Source organism: Corythoichthys intestinalis, chromosome 12 (genome assembly GCF_030265065.1).
Source record: "Corythoichthys intestinalis isolate RoL2023-P3 chromosome 12, ASM3026506v1, whole genome shotgun sequence".
Classification (NCBI taxonomy): domain Eukaryota; kingdom Metazoa; phylum Chordata; class Actinopteri; order Syngnathiformes; family Syngnathidae; genus Corythoichthys; species Corythoichthys intestinalis.
In genome coordinates, this window is record NC_080406.1 from 52,626,907 (window position 1) to 52,650,446 (window position 23,540).

General features: G+C 40.1%; 1 protein-coding gene across 4 annotated transcripts in view; it reads right to left on the reverse strand.

The window, feature by feature from the left end:
- slc39a10 (solute carrier family 39 member 10) overlaps nucleotides 1-23,540 on the reverse strand; it is a 66,994-nt gene that overhangs the window by 41,680 nt on the left and 1,774 nt on the right. The window contains exons 1-6 of one of the 4 annotated variants that reach the window (XM_057852608.1): nucleotides 14,598-15,439; nucleotides 14,482-14,509; nucleotides 12,562-12,637; nucleotides 11,859-11,921; nucleotides 3,881-4,878; nucleotides 2,556-2,718 (exon numbers count right to left, since the gene is read on the reverse strand). In XM_057852608.1, coding sequence (XP_057708591.1) covers nucleotides 2,556-2,718; nucleotides 3,881-4,858 — 1,141 coding nt within the window. In that variant the 5' untranslated portion in view covers nucleotides 4,859-4,878; nucleotides 11,859-11,921; nucleotides 12,562-12,637; nucleotides 14,482-14,509; nucleotides 14,598-15,439. Of the gene's footprint in view, nucleotides 1-2,555; nucleotides 2,719-3,880; nucleotides 4,879-11,858; nucleotides 11,922-12,561; nucleotides 12,638-14,481; nucleotides 14,510-14,597; nucleotides 15,440-23,540 lie in introns of those variants that run through there. The other 3 variants (XM_057852609.1, XM_057852607.1, XM_057852610.1) reach the window with 3 other exon arrangements.

A 23,540-nucleotide genomic window follows, 5' to 3' on the forward strand; every position in this document is an offset into this window, starting at 1 on the left:
TGGTAGCAGAGGTTGACTGTCTCCCCCAAGAGAACCGTGATGGCCAAATTGAAGCTTCTTGAACCAATGTAGCAATGGTGATTCATTTGGTCTTATGACAGTCTTATGATGCCGCTGTCAACTAAAGTGTCACCAGTTGATATATTTTGGTGTAAATATCTCATAATACAGTGAGGACAGCTACAGCATATAGTCCAGTGCGGTTTATCTATGAACAAATGCCGTTTTCGTTTCAGATGTTGTGGGTGGCGGCTTATAGTCAGGTGCGCCTTATAGTGCGAAAATTAGGGTAATTTTGAACCATTTAAATTCACAATGATTCTCTATTACATGATGTCTATGAAATGCGCCAAGCAGTCACTCAACTTGTGATGTATCGCTAGAGCATTTAAATCGGCTACTGTTCTTCAACCATGTTTTTATCCCTCATTATAACTTTACAACACATTAGAACAATTTTACTTGGGAACTCAGATCTCCCAACACACATGAAGGGAGCATATCTCCCAAAGGTGCTTCGTGGAAGTGTCAACTCATATGCGGATCATAGCCAAAGTAAGGTGCATAAACTACCATATTAAGAAACCATAATACAGAGTAATATTAAGTAGGCAAATTCCATAGGTTGTGATCTGTAGACTTAAAATTTTAAAGTAATTTATTTTTCACCGGTGAAATTTATACTGGGGAACTACAGATTAATACTGGGGCACGTGCCCCAGTGAAATATGTCTGGCGACGCCCATGGGGTTCCCACAAGGTGTTCCTTGTTCGTAGCCTGGAACTCCAGACTCACCACTGTTCCGGCTATAGAGTCTGGCGACTGTTCCGCGGATCAAATTCCCAGGGCGCAGCAAGCCACAGCAAACAGACAGTGGAGTGGACCAATCATCAACGTGCGGACGTGACATTGGTAAAGCGACAAGAAAATCTAGCACGAGGACGTAAACATACGAGGAGAGTGGAGAAGTTTATTCAACACGGCTAGCGCGAGACACACTGTAGGTTTTAGCTTGCCTGGCACGGCCAGACTGTTCTCCCTGTGTTTTTCAACCACTGAGAGTATAGTTTGGGACCCAGCCCATTAACGGCCTCTCGAGCAAGTACAAAATCAATCGACAAACCAGATTCGTTTATTTGCGTGACGTGTCTTAACGAGCAACGTCACTCTTCCGTGTCGGAAGTCGTCTCCACAACAACACAGATGGCGAACAGGAGAGCCGAGAATATGTTCCAATCCACGGTAAAATCAGTTTTAAATTCCCAAAAACACATCGACACAAGTCGTTGACAACAGTCTGTCTCGCGCTAGCCATGTTGAATAAACTCCGCTCTCCTCGTATGTTTACTTCCGCGCGCAAGTCCCTCGTCCCACCCGTCGCTGATTGGTCCACTCTGCTGTCTGTTTGCTGTGGCTTGCTCCGCACTGGAAATTTTATCTGCTTAACGGTGGCCAGACTCAATAGCTGGAACAGCGGTGAGTCTGGAGTACCAGGCTAGGTTTTAGCGACTCAATGTGTTTTTGGTCATTTAAAACTGAATTTACAGAGGATAGGAACATATTCTCGGCTCTCACGTTCACCAGCTGTGTTGTTGTGGAGACGACTTCCGACGTGCAAGAGTGACGTTGCTCGTTAAGAACACGTCACGAAAAATAAACTAATCTGACTGCACAGACGATTTTGTTCGGACTCAAGAGGCCAATAAGGAGCTGGGTCCCAGACTCTATAGCTGGAACAGCGGTGAGTCTGGAGTTCTGGGCTACCTTGTTCATGCTTTCATGTGCTCGTGAAACGTCATCAGAGACAGACAGAGTACTGTTCCACTCCTAGGTTTGCATCAGATCCGTCCCCGGATGTTGTCGAGTGTAAAATAGGGATGTATATTTAATCCGATTCATAGCTGCCTTTTGGAAGACAGCGTCTTGTTTTTGACTGTCTCGCAAGACTAAAAATGATTTCTGGGTTACTCAAATTTAGGTAATTTAATCAACATCAAAATATTTCTCCCATCTGACCCAATAGATCCCCAAATGTGATGGTAAACAGACAAGTTAAACACGTTAATATGATCCTTCCCTTGTGCCAGAGCATTTACATGACACGACGAGATCACACAGCAAGATCACGCGGCTCTTTGTGTGTGATCCTTAATCTCCTTTATGGCGCTGCATTTAATTAGTAACAGGGCTTACCCTGACAGTCTACATTTGTGGCATGCCTTTTTTCTTGAGCAAAACTGCGTAAAAGGGGCAATGTTAAATGGAAGAAAAGATAAGAGTGCTCAAATGACTATAAACACACCCGAGTTGAGCGAAAAATAAAGAGTGCACTGGTTAGGTCAAGTTGATAGCATCCCAACCCAAGTGCGATATAGATGTTGACTTTTACTGCCCTTCCTATTTAGAAAAAGTGTACTCCAAATGTGTGATATCTTTTCTGCTACCTAGAGTAGTGGTGTTCCAGGGGCGACTCTTCGGACTGATTTTACCATTATAGTATCGTATTGACATGCATGCTGGAGTGAGCCCACTCAACGAAACTCTTTGTTCTTACCGGAACTGGCATTCTTTGCATCCATCTGGCAGGAATGGCGAACGCACAATCGTCTGTCTATCTGGTACAGCAGGGCGGGGCACAGATAGGTGAACTGACTCTGAGAGATGAGGGAATCGGGACTCAGTCCATAGTAGTTGAGGAGCTGGGTCAGGTTCAAACACTGGGACAGAAGAGGGAGGTGTTGTCGGGGTGATTGACATTTAATGTGAAATTAACTTACATTTCTGTCTGCCTGCATATCAAGTATGAAATAAAATAGCTAATTCGCTGCCATTTAAGGCACTAAACGTGCCTTTGACCTGTCAAAATGGATTAAACCACGTCAAATGTACAACCCGCGGGCCAGAAGCAACCATCTAAGAGCTCCAATCCAGCACGTGGGGTTGTTTTGCCTGGCAGGCACGTTGTTGCTCATTCAAACTGCAAATACAAAATCACGTGCTTTTGACATTGGCACTGTAAAACCGTAGATTTATGTGATCGAGTGTGCACACTAATGCTCTTTGCTTGCTTTCGTGTCCGTAGTTACATTCATTTATTCGCCCCCCCCCCCCCCCCAGTCAACATGGATTGGATGTCTAGCACTGTCAATGGCAGCCAATGAGTTAAAAAGAAAGTGACCCAAATCAAACAGGAAGTAACCTGAAAGTGCCCAAAATGAACCAAAATTTACAGGAAGTGACCCGTAATTATCTTGAAATTGGAGCTCGGCCAATATATAAGGCCAATATATGGAGTTTCTTTAGATATTGGATTTTTATCAGCCATTTCTTTTGGCAACTGCTGCCGCTGCTAACTGTCGGTAGGACCCCGGAAGGACCCTGCCACAGGAAGCTTCAGACCTGCCTATTTTGTATTTATTGTCAGATTATTTGTAATCTTGCATGAGCGAATATGCAATGTTGCTTCAGCCTTTTAAGGTGTTTACTGAGTGATCCCTACACTAAATGTAACTCCTAGCGCTAGTGTAGAATTTGTGTTAGCATTAGCATGGCGAGCATCCTCTTAAACTCTCACTCTCACTTGTTTACATCTCGTTTTGACGTCCTGGTGGGTTTAATCACTTGAAGATAATGTCCTGTTCTTGCAGACTGTGTATAATCATAAAAAGAAATGCTGCGTTCGTTGGTTTGGTAGCACTAGACCAAATTAATACCAAGTCTCAGGTCATAATTGTAAATTTGAAACTTTTTTTTTTTAATTGCCTTTAATAATCTACGTGCTTAAAAAAAATAATTTTCTTTTAAGTATATTGGACTCAAATATCGGCTTACAAAATCGGCTTTGGATATCAGTTTCAAGTCTTCAAGATGTTTACTCACTTGCTCATGCTGATGAGACAAGCCACGCACATGTCCATAAAGAACAGGGCCAGGAATTGTGGCAGTGTTGGATCCACCCGGTGCTTCTCGTTTGTGTTTATGAGAATGACCGTGACCGTGATCGTGATCGACCTCATGCTTATGATTATCAGACGTTGATGCAGGGGTTGACAGGGTTTTGTTTTGCCCCCGATGTCCTCGCACCCTTCCTGGTTTTCTTGGTTTCTTGGACTTGGCATCCGTGGGGGCAGGAGAAGACCCCAGGTCCTGATGGTCACGGGGCTGGTGCATTTGGACAGAAGAGGGACGCTCCGGGTTAATGGAAGCCATATCTATGCTCATTTGGTCATGTTCAAGATGTTCACCGTCATCCTTATCATCATGATCATGACTATGCTCTTTGTGCACGTGAATGTGATCCCCGTGGTGTTTGCTTGGATGTTCTCTCGTCGCACTGGCAGGTGGGATTGCGGTGTGCTGACTGCACTGTGTGAGACTTTGTTCCGTGTGCGAATGACGGTTGCCGGTATCATGATGCGTGTGACCATGACCTTCGCTCTGCGTATGAAGGCCCTCCTGCACCTCGAGAATGGCTAGATGAGTAACGTGGTCGTGCCCAAGGTCATCGTGATCTAGGTCCACCACTTTCACTTCGCCAAGGCCCAGGCTGACCAGAAGATTCTGAAATCCTTGAAAATCGAGTCGGTCCTTCTGCCCGTAACATCTGAACAACTGCTGGATGTAAAAGTGTTGCTCTTCCTCTAAAGAATCCTCCTCAGAATGTGTGAACTCTGTGGTGGGACTAGGTCTTGCGACGTACGGAGCCTCGGAAATCTGTAAGTCATTGTGAGTGTGGCTGGTGTGGTGATGACCGTGGTGATGCTGATGGTGCCCGTCTCCGTGACAGTGGCTTGGCTGATGGTAGAGGAAGGTGAGCACACAAAGGAAACAAAATCGAGTGTGCACGTGGACTTGCATTGTCTCCAAGTTCTGGCCCCCTGCCAATCATATAAAAATATAACTGATTTGAGATACAAACAAAGCACACGTTGCGTGTAAAACACGCATACTCGAAAAGCAGTGAAGCTAATGAAAGAAAGAGGAGAAAAAACAGATGGCATATTAATACAATATTCAAACAGTCTACTGCTATCTTGCTCCGAGAATTACATACAGTACAGTATCTAATAAGCGAGACAAGCCTTCTGGAACACAATACAGTCTTGAGAGAATTGGGGAGCAAATTGCTTGTTCTCTCCACTCCAAAAAAGCCTCAAGCAGCAATTTCACTGGAGTCAAATGATCCTCATAAGGTCTCCTGTGAAGCCCGAGGGGAAGCGAAAGCAAGAATGCTTGAAGTGGGGATCAGGACTACGATGTCAGATGAGCATTGCTGCCGGCACGCAGCAAAGTTGAGACATTCAAACACAAGCCACAGGCAGCCAACTTGATAGGAAACTATACTGAATTTACAATTAGAATGGACTAATACCAGATTATAATGAGCAAATATATATGTAAATACCACGATAATGCAATCATAACACTAACATGTATTATCTATTGATGTTTGGATAGGTAAAAACTTTTAACCCCACAGTTTACAATAGCAAATTGAGTATCATTTCACAGAAAAGTTATATCTTATCATTGGGCCTACTGCTCGCACCAACAGCAGGAAGCAAAGGGGTCATGTCAATTTGCCTGTACGGTCTCAAAAAAATAAAACTGAAAACTTGACTTCTTAAAACCACGGTACACCACGAAACATTAATTAATACAAGTATACCCAACTTACAAAATAATGGTTTTGTATATATCAAAGATATAAGCATTATTATACAGCAGATGACATCAGTATTTAATCAGCCCCTGGTGGAACAGTGGTAAAGCAATAAAAAAATTAAAAAAAAAATTTTTTTTAAACTGTGTCACGCGAGTGCTAGAGATATGATCCATTCAATGAGTTGTACATAATATAACAATACCACTGTCAAATACAGTAAGTCAGATACCAGAGCTTTGACTTTGTTTACATAAAAATCGTATAAAGAAAACTAAAGCAGAACTACATACCTCCAAGGGCCGTTGATTGAAAGATGTGAAATTATGTGCGATAGCACTATGACCAAAGGTTCCACATTAGAAACCTACTTCACGGCTGTCGGCAGCATTTATAAACAGGAGAAAGATGTGACCTATGAACCTAACTGCTGATAGGGTAGGGTTAAAAAGAGTGCTATTTTAAGATTACACTCTCTAGTCACAGAGACCTACTGTCTTTGGTTGATTGCAGCCTTGTTATCTGTCACAATGTGGAACAGGGAAGACAAACATCTTGAAGCCGCAATTTGATGAATATCATAGCTTACAAAAAAAGTAAGACAAAATCCCCGCGGGACCTATAATTGTCATTTAAACTGTAAATAAACATGATCTCGAATCACTAGGGATGGGAATTGATAGGATTTTTACGATTCCGATTCCATTATCGATATTGCTTAACGATTCGATTCTTTATCGATTCTCTTATCGATTCTAATTTGGGGAAAAAGAAGAACACGCGTTTTGATTGGCATCGAGTTTAATCAGAAGTCACAACCTTACAAACTCACAACGAGGTCAAAAGAGGCCCAAAGCCTCAATATTAACTGTGGCAATAAGTGGCAAATGCACAAGAATGTGTAACATTTTACTGAAACATTTTTCTAATAGAAATAAAAAATATGAAAATGAATGAATGAATGAATATTGGCATATAGGTCGTTGTTCTGCCGTTGGCAATATGTGTTAAAGCAGGGGTCCCCAAACTTTTTACTGTGAGGCCCACATAACTTTTAACTGATGAGGGGCCGGGGTCAGTTTGAACAGAACACAGAAAAAGTGTGACGATTGCAGGACTGCCAAAATGTAGAAAATTATTGCTTTTCAGAAAGCCGCAATCAAATAACCCTTTCTGGATTCTTTACAGAACAAAAGTAAATAAAATAAAAAAAATAATATAATGTAATAGTAATAATAATAATAAATAATAATAACACTATTAATCAAATAGATAATAACCAAATAACTCTGAGTTCTTCACAGAAAAAGGCCAGAAAATAAATAACACTATAAAAAAAAAAAAAAAGTCAAAATGCTCTCTGGTATTGTTCAGGGGCCGGACGAAATGGGGGGGCGGGCCGTATCCAGCCCGCGGGCCGTTGTTTGGGGACCCCAGTTAAAGCGTATTATTTACCAGTATATTGAAATGCATTCGTTTTCATGGCGCTTTCACGCTCAAGTGGGAGCGCCCTTGCGCTTCCTCACGCGAAGAAGAACGCGTTCACGTGAAGAAGAGCGCGCTTACACACGAAGAAGAAATGCCGCATCCAAGGGAGTGAGCAAGTTAGTGAGAGAGGGGAAACACTGCTACGAGCCTACGTTCTTTTTTAATGTAAAATATCTACAGAGGCAACGCCTGTATGTATCGTCTTTTGTGTTGTTGTTGTGTGCTTCCACTCGCGATCGGACACTTAAATCCAGTTGTGTAGTAGTTTGAACGATGTGCTAATGCTAGCGAACGCATGCTAACCGTTTAGCTGTTTTAGCAGCTAATCATCGCTGATTTACGTTGATGCAAACCTGTTTGTTATTGGGGACGAAAGTGATTTGTTTCATTTCTATTTTTAGTTTCACTCTTCAAGTGATGGTTGAATAAAGTCAGCAAATTATACCAACGTCTTCTGTATCCTCATTTGGGAGTTTAGCTAGCTATATAGCCAGGACTAAGCCTTAGCATCTCTGTGAGGACAGTGCAGTCTTATTCCCTCCCGATGCAGTTATCTCCACCTTCCCTCCCGATGCAGTTATCTCCACCTTGCAAGACTGCAAGTCGTTTTGTTGTAATTTTTCCTCATGAAGTAAAGACACACTTTCGAGCGTTTGAACCTACGTGCTGTCATTGTTATGTTTACGGCTGCAGTGCTCGTGCTAAACCATCGTAACCTTTCATTTTCACCCTCTTTCCTGGTGAAGTGTAGCCAAACTTTGGAGCGGATGGTTCTTGGCGCCATGCTAGTTTAATGCGTCTGGACAACAAGACACATCACAACGCAATATGCGTCTTTAGGAATCGTTAAAGGGATCGTTCAGGCTTTTTCATTGTGATGTCGAGGCCTCGAAACACAAGGAACCGGTTCTGAATTGGAATCGTATTTCGATTCCCATCCCTACGAATCACTTTGTCACTACAATTTAATCTGAAATTACATTTAAAAAACTAAAGGCTTCTAAATTGTATGTGACAAATAGCTCATAACTAGTAAGGCTGCAATAACTAATCAGTTAAATCAATTAAAATCAATTAATAAATTAGTTTCCAACTAATTTGATAATCGATTTCTGCCAGCAGCTATGAGCAGTCCTGTTTGGGTCCTTGTATGTGTGTAATGCGAGGTTGCACACGCGCGCCAGTGTTTAAACCAGGGGTCCCCAAACTACGGCCCGCGGGTCAGATGCCCCTGAACAATACCAGAGAGCATTTAGATTTTTTTTTTTCCCCCAATAGTGTTATTTATTTCCTGGCTTTTTCCTGTGAAGAACCCAGAGAGGGTTATTTGGTTATTATCTATTTAATTAATAGTGTTATTGTAGGAAAGCCCCATTGCATGTTTGTGCTTTAGTTTAATTGTTACTACGCTGGCCCTTTAAGAAAAGCAACGCGCGCACGAGTCACTGTCTTTACTCCCTTCATTAGCGTGCACGAGTTACTGTCTCTCCTCCCTTCACTGCCGGTGTAGGTTCACTATCCTCTTCCCCTCACTATCCACTCACTCTCGCTATATGATTGGCCGAAGAGTCGAAATGCTCTCCCGTGATTGGCCGAAGAGTCGAAATGCTCTCCCGTGAAATGCCTGTTTAAAAATGTTCCCGTTGTTACTTCTTGCGTTCGTTAAAAGTGCTCATTTAAAAAGGAAAATCGATGGATGATACTACACACAGAGCGTATTATTAACAAATGCTAAAGTTGTACAGTGGTACCTCTACATACGAAGTTAATCCGTTCCGGGACCTTGTTTGTAAGTCGAAATGGTCGTATGTCGAGCAGGATTTTCCCATAGGAATACATTATAATTCCATTAATTCGTTCCACAGCCCAAAAACCTTCACTAAATCCTTAAAAAATACTGCTGGTACTATTACAAATGGCAATTACACATAGCAAAACAAATAAATTATAAATCAAAATCGGAATAATAATAATAATAATAATTCCTGTATTAATGTAACGAATCGGGTTCTAATGTGGCGGACGTTTTTTGCTGACCCTGAACGCACCGCGGGGCTGACGTGCCAGAGACAGACCGGTGAGCTTGAGTTTCACTTTCACTTTGAATGTTTTCTTGAGAACACCGTCAATTGCGGCAGACAGAAGGTGTTTTTGTTTTGAATAAGCTGTGAAATAAATGATAAAAACGTGGCAAAGTTGGCAATTTCTCTGGAGATGTTACCACAATAAGAATTGTCAGCTTAACTTATAAAGACTGGCGAACGATGGTCGGAGGAGGACCGTGGAGATGTATTGTTGAGCCATTTCACGGATGCCCACCCTACGCTCATATTTTTCTGTCATTTGCATCTTCATTTAGAAGGTAAGCGTCAACTTTTTCCTTGTTTCACCACCTGTACCAACCTTTTCTGAAACCAGTGTTGATTTGTCACACAAGAAAATCCGCCGTGCATTCGTCTGCGGTGCTGCCATTGTCGTCGTATTTCGAGCATGTCGTCGGATGTAGAAACAAATGGCGAGTCAAATTTTACGTCGGATGTCGAAAAGTTCGTGTGTCGAAGCGATCGTATGTAGAGGTACCACTGTATATTCATATAGCGAGAATAAGGAACGTCACTGACAAGCGCAGGCCCCCGCGAGTGGATAGTGCGCCTACACCTGTGTACACGAGTCACTTTTTCCTCCTTTCACTGCCTGCGGTTCGTTCCTCAAGCTGCCGTCCTGTTTAGTGGCAATCCAAGTGTTGTGTGTGAATGAGAGAGATGTGGGTATATTGCAGAAGTGTGCCTTGGCAGTGCATAAACCCGTTTGGCAAATGAGTTACCTGCTTAGGGTCCCTTGTATTCGTTAGCCACCACGAGCTAACCTCTAGCCACCGTGTGCTAACCGTTAGCCACTAGCGCTAATGCTAATCGTTGGCCCCTTTGGCTACATGATGGAGGGAGGCTGAATTTTGTTTGTTGCCAATTCACTTATCTAAATTGTTATTTTCCTGCTTAATGTGTATGCTCATTATTGTGAATGATTAGCATTGTAAGCATTATGTAAGCTGTGTATTTCATTTATATTATATTTAATGTTGTTCCTGTTTATTTAGATATGTTTATAATACAGTATATGTTTATAGGTTATATATATTATATTACTGACATGTTATATTGTTATCTTGTATTCACAGAAACAACAATACAACAAAATAAATCTCATACTCCTTTCATCATCATTAAAGGAAACAAATCCTGAACGTCCCCTGTTGATTCTCTGATCAGAGTCAACTCCATAGCGTCGCCGGCTTTATACCACACACCCACAGAAGGATCCCCAGTCAAATTAACCCTCTTTTTCAGTTATTATTATTATTATTATTATATGATATAATATATTATTATTTTATTTACTATTGTTCCTTGAAGAATCCAAAAAGGTTTATTTGATTGTGGCTTTCTGAAAAACAATACATTTTTACATTTAGGCACTAGTCTCCTGCAATTGTCACACTTTTTCTGTTACAAACTGACCTCGGCCCCTCATCAGAGAAGGGAAAAGTTATGTGGCCCCCGCAGGAAAAAGTTTGGGGACCCCTGGTTTAGAGCATGAGACAGAGTTCACTGCCATACTCAGGTTGGGTTGCTGAATCAATAATATTACGAAAGTGTCGAGAGTTAGGCTAGGTTTGAACCTCAGGTCTTAATGCACATTTCCGATTTTTTGTCATTTCTGTTTTTTTGGCGTACCCGTTCAGACTGTTCTTCCACTGAGCCCATAAGTGTAGTACGCATGCACCCTAACTCGCAGTCAGAAACACGCTGAGCAAATTGACCCGCATGTGCAGAAGCATCAAAACAAATGACTACATGTGCTGGCTGTACGTCATTCTAGGGTGATCATATTTTGATTTCCCAAAAGAGGACACAAATAACAGACATAAATAATCCCCATTTCGTCTTATATTTAAAGTTTATATGTATTGATTGACAGAGGTGGGTAGTAACGTGTTACATGTACTTCGTTACATTTACTTCAGTAAATGTTTGAGAAAAATGTACTTCTAGGAGTAGTTTTACTAAGCTATATACTTTTTACTGGAGTTGATTTGTGAAGAAAAAATGCTACTCTTACTGTGCTAATTTGGTTGGGGTCCACAAGAGTCGTTACATTTTTCCTCTTTTACAAATTTAGTTGCTAGTGCCACTTCTGGGAGATGATTGGATGAAACTTTTCCCATCGAAATTAAATCATGAGGTTTGGCACGCCCTCTTTGCCATTTTTAGCTCATTGAAAACTTCAAAAAGGATAAGGTAAAGTGCTCATTTCTCATTATAAACACATTAACATTAAAAATAACAAAAGCATGAAATATCCATGACCAAAAAAATTACACTTTGTTCCCGTGTTTGAGTTGAGTAAAAATCAGCGCAGATTTTTTTGCCCAGCAGAAAAGCAGCGGGTCTGAAGGGGTTAAATTGTGAAGGTAAATGGGGAAAAAGGGACCTTTATCCCATCAATCAATTAAATGTTTCATTAATCGTCCGAATAAACGATTATAAAAATAATCGTTAGTTGCAGCCCTACTTGTTTGCAAGTAAAAACAATAGCTACTATCCTGTGAACTCGTTAATCAGATGACTCATATCTCAAGGCACCACGTTAGGGGATTTTATATTCATCTTAAATCAACAGTATGAAAAGAATGGTTTGGTAACTTACGTGAATATGCTTTCTCCTGCTTGAGGATGCTGCTGCTATTCGGGGGACTTTTCCAACTGCACTCTGGGGGGGGAAATTGAATACTGCTGTTATAAGTTCAGTCATTATTTTGGATGAATTGCCTGATTCGGCGCAACCTTTGCATGCTTTTTTTTTTTTTTGTGGACAAAGTTAGGAGCTTTAGTACAAAATCTGACAAATATACTGTAGGTCAACCTCTTGTTTGAACAAACTGGATGTAAAATAAGTGGCTGAGAACCTACTAAAGCTTATTGTCTCAATGGACGTTAACTGACTGGCTGCCTGCCCAAGGAGAAACGGCAGCATCTCTAAATGAACCTACAGTTCATTTACTGGGCAGAATGTGATGGGCGTTGAAGCAGTTAATACTTGTGGAAGGGTAAGGCGGAAGATGTGGAAATTACATGCAGGCGGTTCATTACAAAAAGAAAGACTATAACAGACATAACATTTGGTTAAAGCATGACATCTAACCTAACAAACCTTTGTAGAACAGTAATCAGTCAAGACGCTGAAGCTAGGTTTCAAAGCCCACATGGCCTCAAAACAACCCATCCCATTTTATGATTTAAATTATGTCCAGTAGCGCATTTGAATGGTTGGTTGACACGTTTGATAATTGACTGTCTAATCATGTGATGCAGCTTAAGCTCATTGAATGGAACCATTCCGCAGCACTCACTTGACACTTATTGTACTATTGCTTCACTACTGTTCCACCAGCTTATACTGGGATAGGGCTGTCCAACGATGAGTTTCTGCTCATGACACAGAAAAAAAAAATATAAAAATATATCAACTTTTACATTTGACACAATTTCTGGTGATTATTCAGTTAAAGTAACAGTTATTAATGCAAAATAACACTTCTAGTGCTCATGTCTGGGCTTTCAATTCCAGGTCACTGATGACAGCAGGATTCCAGTTATTTATCACAAAAGGGAATCTAGCTGATGTTTAAACCTTAAGCTTCTTCATATGATTCTCACATGACCAATGTTTCCCATCTTAGATTCAAGCATGGGCCTGCAGGAAAATGGGAGTGGGAAACATAACATAATAAAGCAGTTGTACAGTAGCTACGTATAGCAGTTGCCTCTCAATAAATATGTGCTAATTTACCAAAAGCAACCACTTTTCAAAAAAAAAAAAAAAAAAAAAAGATTTATGGTTGCCCTTGTTGTGCTGCTGATGAGCTTGATAAAACTGCAAATATATTACAAGTCTGGTACATTTGACAATTTGAAAAAGCAATTGGTTTTCCCGCCTTCGAATTTCAAGGAATTCAATATCATAAAATCAGGATATAGCCAAAGATGACAAGATGTGTTGTCCTTTCAAAGGTTCTTCGCAGTACTGTTATCGTCAACAATGACGAAAACGGAAATATTTCGTTGACGAACAATTTTTTTATGACGATGAAGTGAGCAGCTAAAAACAGGGCTTGGGAGACTAGACCATAATAAGACAAATGCCAGTTTTCAACTAGGAGACGAAAATGCAACTCCGTTTCTGTCTCATGTTCACAATGCGTGACATTTTCACATTGTACGTAAGGTATGTCAGCTGGCATCGCAGCAGTGTTTGGGTTTGGGTTGTGACTCATGTGCTGCGCCTCTCCCTCACTCTCTTCACCGGAGTTTAGATGGGTCTCAAGCTAGGCTGTGCTCCATCTTGCTTGTTTGGAAACATTATAAGATTTGTTTTCTTATCTTGGCAAGAGACAAAAAGCAATGTTGTTTTAGACTTTATAGGTCTGAGAAGATCTTCTTGTGTAAAATGATAATGATTTATTTTTTTGCCCATTCTCTTTTGTGTTTTTTCATGGCAAGCAAAATCAATGAAGATATTACAATCCAAGCATTTGTTATTGCAATCATTTTCTGGGAGAAATTGAGCATTATCTAACAGAATTGCAGGGTTGCCAATACTTTTGGCCAGCACTGTACTTTACCAAAGAAACGCCACAGATGAACCCTATCTATCATTATAAATGCTTACCAAGCTGGTAACAAACACTTAATAAATGATTTATTGTTGACTTAACAGTTTAGTAATGGTATATTAACTAGTTATAACGGGCAGTTATCATAAAGTGTTGACGAATTAATTTATCAGTTTTATTCTTCTGACAAAATGAAAAATTTTGGCAAAAAAGTTCAGATTCCTTTGAATTTTAATGTTTCACTGTGCCATTGTTTAGTTACTCTTATGTGAACTAACAATATTTTACAGTTTTTAAAGGTATTCGTATTTAACATGATATGTTCACATTTTAGAGAATTTTGAAAATTGCCTTCAAGACATTGTAATGCCAATTCACCTTTTCCAGGATCTGCGGGAACTATGGAAAATACATGTAAATTAGTTTCATATTGCTTGGCTTCTCATAAAATACCGTAAATGAAAAGAAGGGGAAAACAGCTGCAAACATTGCTACAGTTTCAAAGGCTTTTCTAGCATTCTTTTCAAGTTTTTTACATGGGGCAATATGGAAGATCAGCAAGTGCACCAAGAAAAAAAAAACTGAACAGCAAATCAGACTTGAAATTTAGCATCAACCTTGTGGAGTACATGTGATTGAGAGCATTTTACTACTTACTAGAATGTTTTGAATTTATGATCTGGAGCTAAGGATAAACAAGAGAAGCAAACAGAATAATCAGTTCAATATTTGTAGAGAAAAAAAGAATACAAACGGTGGGGTGTGGTCCTTACCTTCTTGTCAAACACGACAAAAAATATATGTATAGTCTTCAGCCAAGGTAAGACCACCAAATACTTTGAGGTCCAGACTCCAAAGGCTTAACTTATTTGTAGAGGATGTAGGGCAGCACAGCGTGTGTGTGCGTGGGTGTGTGTGTGTCAGTCACATTTGGGGAAAAACGCATAACCTATCTGTGGAACTACTTGCAATTACAATATAAAGGCATGGGGCAAGACATTTTTCATTTCCAAAGAAAAAAAAAAGATGTATCAGAGGAAAAATGTTGGTTAATTATCTTTGCCAAAAGTCTAATCATTGAATGTAGTTTTTGTTACACAGCTGTAGTATTATGCTGCATTAATTTGATCAAACAGTCATAAACGTAGCAAGTAGTGGCAAAAATATGTGGGAAGATTGTGACATGGAACAGATTGCGGACAGTGTGTGAAACACAGTATAAGAAACATGGGGGCCTGGTCAATGTTCAACAGGTATCTACTGTAGGTAGTCAGCCACAGTGACCTTCACTGTGGTGAGGCAGAAAAGATAGCTGGCAATACAGTAGTGCCTTAACTTACGGTTAAATGCATTCCATCTCCTCGCTTTAAAGCCTTTTATTAGCAACTGAAGACAAAAAAAAATTGGGCCGAGCATGTCTCGAAAAACCTTTAATTCATTTTCATAAATGCTCGCATACGGACTAAAATAAAACTGACAAATAAGGGTTAAGAAATAGAGTATCAGGCATGAAAATGGGTCAGGGAATAAAAAGGTGAGAAGGGTGTGGAGGAAATATGTTCCTGTACACTGCACAACTAGGGCTGTCCCTAACGACTAATTTTCTCCCGATTAGTCAGCCCATTATTTTTACGATTAGTTGACTAATCTAATAATCCCCCCCCCCCCCTTTTTTTTTTTTACTAATTTAGCAATGAAATTTTTGATGACGCTTATTAATTCGGACTAACACTTAAATTCTTTATTAAATATAAAATAAACACGTAAATAACAACAATAAATCAAAAATAAACTGAGGTCCAATACTGATAGCATTAACTAGTGCAAAAGAATGTAAACAGATTCAGAACACTGACTTCGCCCTTTCAACATGATTCAAAACAATTCTTAAAAAAAAATCTAGCATTAATATTTTAGTAGACTACTACATAATATAGTATTATAATAACTATAATAATTATTCATTGCCAATCAGATTTTTTCATAAAGGGTGTCATTTTAAAGGTATTCTTAGTGTAGAATCTGAATTCTGAAGTATGTGGGATTAACTCCAGAAATGGTTATTTATATGACGAACATGACGTGGTTTTATTTTGACATGTTCCCCGGAAGTACGCTCGCTAAACTGCAAATTGTTACACTTCGCAAAAAAAGCACTTTTTGTCATTGCATGTGGTGTCAGTAATACATAGATGTTTTTTCTTTCATTTTTTCGTTTGCAAATGCTGTTAAACGCAAGTTTGCCTTTTGGAGGAGACTGACAATGTTTTATAGCACGCTAAAGTGGTTAGTAGGTTGTCTTTATTTCCCCCATTAGCCTCAATGTAGCAAAGCTAACATTTAAGTGTTTAATATAGATGTGTTTCCTTATTTTGCATGCATGAACTTGAATTCTACGGCGTGTTGATGAAAAATAAACAACTTTGAGAAGAACTGTAGTCTCATATGCCATCAACTCCTTCATGTACATGCATGCACAAATGTATGCACGCACGCACTCGGCGATAAAAGCCGTGAAAATTACCACCCTCATTTTTATTTAGCGTGTGATAAATGGACTTATTGCATATCGCGACAGACTTAACTTCAATTAAAAAAATCTCGTTAGTTAGATGGACTCTCCTGTCTTCCAAAATTACAACTGGATGACGGCGCTTTAGGTGTTCATTCACGACCGACGTAAAGCCAAGCTTGGCATTGAAGAGACAGGACACAACAGCGTACCCTCCTTTGTTTCACTGAAATAAGTCAATGTGTTGGCCAGTCTGGTGCGCTTTTTTTGGCTTTGTGCCGCTTTCCCTGCTTGCATACCAAGCGTCCGACATTAAAAAAATCTCCCGACCCCCCAAGCCCACGCCTTTAAAAATGTTCTCCTCAGATCTACACAATTCACGTAGGTCACCCTTTTTGACTTCAAAACGGCGAATTTCGCCGAAAGGTGAGAGATTTTCATGCCTAAATATAGGGCTGCAAATAACAATTTTATAATCGATTATTCAGACAATCGATTTATCGGATAAATGTCACTTCTTTCAATTACCTTAACAATTTCACTGTGAATAGTTTTAGGTATGTTGTAAGTAACAATGAAGCCAAAATGAATGACTACCGTATTTCCTTCAAAAATAGTCGCTCTGAAAATAGAGCAAGGCTCTATTATGGGACCCGCCTCTCGGCGCAAATTCATTCAAACTAGCCATTCAGCTTTAAGATGGCGGCTGTTTACCAACGCTAGCAAGCCTGGCATTTTGCATCTAGTCCTTTTTACATGTTCTAACGCAGCCCTGTCTGTCATTTCGCATCTAGTTCTATATAAATGTGGTATCTCCCGTAGCATTATGTGGCTGTAGTTTGTAGCAACTGGCCATTGTTTGTAGCGACTGTCGGCTGCAGTCAGGTATTATTGGGTTTTTTTATCTAGCGGCATGAGTTGAGCATCATGTTTACTCTCTGTCCATTCCTCCTTGCGTCGCGAAGACCACGCTGACTCTGTTTTAGTTTTAGTTCAAACCCTTTACCTGGCATAATCAAATAATCGGAATTTGGATGTTTGTGAATCGCTCTCGAATCTTCCACGGCCGAATTGCGAATAATCTAAAAATCGGAAATTTCGCACGCCTCTAATTTCCATTTTTAAATCTAACACGTATATTAGCCATCACTGCTTGAGAGAAAGTGACGTCATTTTGTTCATGTGCGGCCACAAATGCAGAAACCTTGTTGGTTAAACTGTCTGTGCTGGGTCAGTTGGACGGAAAAGCTTGACCCACAGCGGCCATTGACGACCAGGTTGCCCAATGCCAAACTATAATAACGTACAGCAATCCTTTGTTTTTTGCAGTTAATGGGGACCAGAATGCGAAAAGTGGAAAAACAAGGTGGGTTTGCCCCCCCAACCCCCTTAAAATAAATAAATAAATAAAATTTAAATAGATCGAAGTAAACAGTAATTATTTGCATATTGTATACAACCCATCAGAGGTCGACTGATATATTGGCCAGTTGATATACTGTATCGGGCCAAAAAAAATATATATATACTGTATTGGGCCAATAAATGGAACCTTCAGCTGCTTGAAGGCAGGCTGCCACAGGCTTGCATGTTTTGTAAATAGTATAAGATTTTTTTCTTGCATGAGAGAATACGCAATGTTGCTTTAGCCTTTTAAGGTGTATTCTGTTTGATCCTTTCACTCTAATTGTAACTTGTAGCGTTCTCGTAGCATTCGCATTACATTAGCTTTAGCACGGCGAGCATCCTCTTAAACTCTTACTTGTTAATATCTCGTCGTGACGTCCTGGTGGGTTTATGTATTTGAAAGTAATATACTGTTATTGTTGAGTGTGTATAATCATAAAAAGAAGTGCTGTGCTCGTTGGTAGCACTAGACTGAATTAATCCTTTAGGTCTCAAGTCATCATTGTAAATTGAAGCTGTCGAAGCATCCATGCAGCCATCATCTACCGCTTAGTCCGGGCTGTCGAATCAATTTTTTTTTTTAAATTGTCTTTATAATATTTGTGCTTAAATAAAAAAAATAATAATAAATAAAAAAAATAAAAAAGTATAGCGGCCTCAAGTATCGGCTTACAAAATTGGCTTTGGATATCGGCAATCGGCTGAAATATTTTTTAGATATCGGTATCTGCGTTTAAAAAATCCCATATCCGTCGACCTCTACGACACATATACTCTAAGTAAGGTATTTGCACTAATTAATGTAGTTATGCAGTCTCAGTGTTGCGTGGTGGAAACTTTGCACACCTCCTGGATGTCGTGGCGGTCCCCTCACGAGCATGTAGCGGGAATATGATGCTTCATTTGCCGGTAGACATGTGGCGATTACCAATTTCAAGGTATACCGTGGTATGAAAAGATCACGGTGTTAAAACCGCAAAAAAATTCCATCATACCGTCCCTACGATGTTAGCTATTTTTTATGTCCCAAAAATGCAGAGAAATCCCTCACTTACAGTATAAATAGTGTGTATAAAATTTCCATAAATACTTTAAAAAAAATAATAATAATTGAAACCACTAATTTTGAAGCATGAATTGGTGACAGATCTCTGTCGTGTAATTGTACACCCACTGCAGTAAATGGCAGAGGCGTAGTTGTGTAATGTTTTAATGCAATGAGCATGTGCACACAGAGCGGGAAATATGAAGTGCAAGGAACAAACCCCCAAGAGACAACATGAAAAAACATTTAAACGGATGAAATCAAAAAAGGGACAGAAACTTGCAGTGAGTACTCTCAGTACCCTCAAGAGACAACATTAAAAAAAGTGTTTAACATGGGTGAAAAGAAAGATGAAGAGATGGCAAAAATCAGTCTCTCAAAAGCTAAGACCAGGAAAGATTATGAAAGCATGAGCGCTTGGCTTTGCTGTGACTACAGTGGGAGATGAGGAAAGACCCATATATTTACTGTCTCTAAAATTGTGGGTAGCCAACAACATGGAAGTCAAATAATGTGTCAATTACAGACACTATTCCCCAAATACCCAACAAAAACATGCCTAATACTTCCAACAATCTTACTGTACTGTACAGAAAGATTGGCATAGTAGAGTGAACTTAACCGTGTACAGCATTTGCTGCAATACTTGACTATTTAAACAGATCTTTAGCATGTTTCAGATAGTTGGAGATATTTTGAACTGAATAAAGAGTGCAAATATGTGACTATTGAACCGGGAAAGATCAGTTCCTTTCATCCAGTAGAAACAATGAATAAGATTTAACTGTAGTGCTAATCACATTATCATCAAGTAAAGCATGCAATTACCCCCCCCCCCCCCCCCCCCGATTTATTCATGACCGCTCGAGCAGTAATCTGGGATTTCATTCCTATGCTGTTTGTATAAATAAGATCTTTCTGTGCAGAAGTACAATGAAGCGTTGGAATTCGGCAAAAACTGAACGACCTTTTGAGCGGCTTTGGGTGTGTGTTTTACAATTTATAATGCAGAAATATGGATCAGATGACTTTCTTACAATGCCAAAATCTTTAAAAAGGAGTTTTGTTTTGGAGTCCCTTGAAAGAGCTGCAGATATTGGACAACTAATAACGAGATTATGATTAAAAAAAATAAATAAATAAATTAGCCTTCAGATGTAGCTAGATATTGTACATATTGTATGCTTTTGTATGCAAAACTGTCGAGAGCACACAAACAACGGCTTTGCTTTTGATTTATGCCCACATGCCCTGGATAGTGGTGTTACCAGAATGCCAGGTGTGGGTGGGCATTAGTCTTTAAAAAAAATAAATAACTACAATGCCCAAGTAGGTCTAAATCCAGTGTAGGGCTACTGCACCTTAAAACATGTTTTTTTCTCCTTGAGATAACTGTTGTTGTGATTTGGCCTAAACCAGAGGTCACGGAACCGCGGACCTCGGTCCGGTTCCGGACCCCCAAGCCGTCTGGACCGGATCTCAAGCTGTCGCGACTTATACACGTTGCAACACCAAAAATCCTTTTTGTCTGCAGGTTTGCAAAACGGAGGTGGGCAACAAACAAAAACCTTAGCGGTGAGCCAGCAAATGGGAGTGAAGCATTTTAAAGTTATTTTTAGAACAGCATGTCTCAGGGGCAGTTTATATGGCGACTCTGCGACAAAGAGCGGACTTGCCTCGCGTGCATATGGTGTCGGCGAAGACGGAAGGCGAAAACGAAAAATTCTGAATCCTGCCCCCAAAGTGGAAGAATACGATTGCTGGGAATTAAGGGGGGCTTCCTCGGCGCGAGACCGCGACGTTAACGTCAGCACTTCCACACGTCACATTGGGCGTGCGCAGCGGTGCTGCTAAACATTAAAAACAGCAAATATGGCAGAATGTCGGCTTTAATGTACTGTTTTAATATTTTTTTTTAATTAAATAGGTTGAATGTTTCAATTTTTGTGCCTTTTTGAACAAAAGAAAAATGCCATTGCTTCGAGTGGGCGGGCATATTTTTTTCCGGGCTGAGGGAGCTTGGTGGGGTCAAAGTGCATCATTCTCTGTCGCCCTGTAAATCTGCACTGCCCCCTAGGGCCTGGCATGAATACTACATTGTTTTCATGCGGAATTGCAACATTGTTCAAATGGAGACGCAAATGCAAATTTGACATTTTTCGTATTCTCGGAGAGTGACCATGTAAAAGGCCCCTCACACTCGCTTTCCAAACTCCGTGCAGTGACAGCCAAATACTGAGCCGAATGACGTTGGAGGAAGAGGCGAAAAAGGTACGGCAAATGGCGTGCTCAAAACTACGCAAGATTGATGCAGAAAACAGAGTGTTTAAGGAGGAGTGGACCAACACATTTTTGTCCATTTTACCTGGTGGCAGCACAAGACCGCTATGGCTCATCTGTTCAGAGACGGTAGCGCTTGTAAAGAGCAGCAATTTGAAGAGGCACTATGAGACGAAGCACGCAGCTTTTTCGCAAAGTTTCCCTATGATACCTGCCATCCATTCTCAAAAGATAGCGGAATTAAGGACTCAATATGATCGCACCTCAATGTTAATGGTTCATTCATTCACTGCACAGCAACGCGCAAATGAATGCTCCCTCAGAATAGCGTGGATATTGGGTCAAAACAAAAAGTCTTTCAGTGACACACCAATTGTCAAAGACTGTATGAGTGCAGTTGCTGAAACTTTGCTTCATGGAAAGCAAAAAGATGTCTGTCAAACAATAAAGCAAGTCCCCCTGTCAGCATCCACTATTAAAAAAAAAAAAAAAAAGTCTTGAACACGCTCTTATGTTGCTATTTAATGATTCAATTAAAGCACTTTTTTAGTTTTATGATCCTTTTACATATTATTTACAATTTTGAATGTTGTAATTATCAGCATGGCCACGTAAAGATATGTTTATATTTTTGGGAAAAAAAGAAGCATTAAAAATATTTCCGCACCCGATATTGTTGTAATTTTTTAATTTCGGACCCAGACGATTTTTAATTCATGACCCCTGGTCTAAACAAATAAAAGTTGATTTCATTTGACTTAGAACACATCCATAACTGTACAATATGGACATGCAGGTGATCAGTGTTGTTAATAACGGCGTTGGAATATAATGGCATTACTAACGCCGTTATTTTTTTCAGTAGTGAGCAATCTAATAATTATGTTTCTCATTTTAGCAACGCCGTTACCGTTACTGAGGCAGGAAAGGTGTGTGTTAGTATGTTGGTTGAATCACGCGAGAAAAGTCTGAGAGAGACGGACTCACGGAGACGAGAGAGCAGGGCAGGAGTGGCGAGTAGGCAAGGGAGTTGTGATTAAAGTTGCACCGATACCGATACCAGTATCGGCAGGGGGCGCCAATCCGGCCCGAATGTGTGGTATCGGTATCGACGAGTACCAACATTTAGGGCGCCGATACCATCTACTAGCGTCACTTGAGCGCAAATGAACTGTCTTCCCCACGTGAGCTAACCTCCCAAATCCCGATGCATGACATCTGTATGTTTTTGTCTCGAATTTACCAAACGAAAATAACATCTTCGTCTTCAATGTTCAGGATGTTCACTACAATGCATATCCGCGATGTTACGCTGCTTTTTATAACATGGCATTCACAAACGATTAGCATGCGTAAGCTAACGCCCGCTGTTCGAGTGCCTATGGGATCAGAAAGGTTAAGACCATGAGAGACTAAGCAAACTCATGGTTTCATGATGAACAATGAGTGGCAAATTAAGAGCGCGTACTTCAAACTCGTCCTGTTTATGAAAGTCGATTCTCATATGCTGGTGCTGTGCAGTAATGAGCAGAAGTGACTTCTGTGGGCAGAAAACACTCAAGCGGCAATGCGCGCACACTAGATGTCATCAGATAGCAACCTAGATGTCCAATGATAGATCCCATGCTAACTCTCGCGCGCACACACTAGATATCATCAAATAGCAACCTAGATGTGCTGCATTAGATCCCATGCCATTAGCTGTGTGAGCCCACAGCGACGCCATATTGTCCATTGATGAATTAGAAACCGCCATGACTGAATGGAAGTTAAGCAGGCCAAATCAATCCATACCAGTGACTATAGATAATGCTGCAAATACTGTTAATTCAGCACATGTTACAGATGGACTCGGACCACAAATAGGATGTTTTGCTTATATGGTAAATATAGCTGCTAAGAGAGCTGCCGCAATCAACAGTGTGCCCCACTTTACAAACAGTAAAGATTGTTCTCAGCACTTATATACAAAATTTCTTCAGATCAATAGAAGTGGGCACATAAATATTATCCACTAAAATGCTTGTTTATATGATGGCACTGTTATTTTTGCTTGTTACCAAAAAAAAAAATAAAAATAATAATAACAGTTGTATTTTCTGTTTCAGAGCATTAAATGTATTGAATTGTATCGAAAATCGTACCGAACCGTGACTTAACTGTATCGTGGCATCCCTTATACACACACACACACACACACACACACACACACACACACACACACACACACACACACATATATATATATACATATATATATAAATATAAATATATATATATATATATATATATATATATATATATATTTTTTTTTTTTTTTTTTTTGCAAACAGTGGTATCGGAATGGTATCGGTATCGGCCGATACTGCACAGCCAGGTATCTGTATCGGTATTGGGCCCATAAAATGGTATCGGTGCAACACTAGTTGTGATGCCGTTGGAAACGCGATGCCAAGTGGCTCCAATAATACC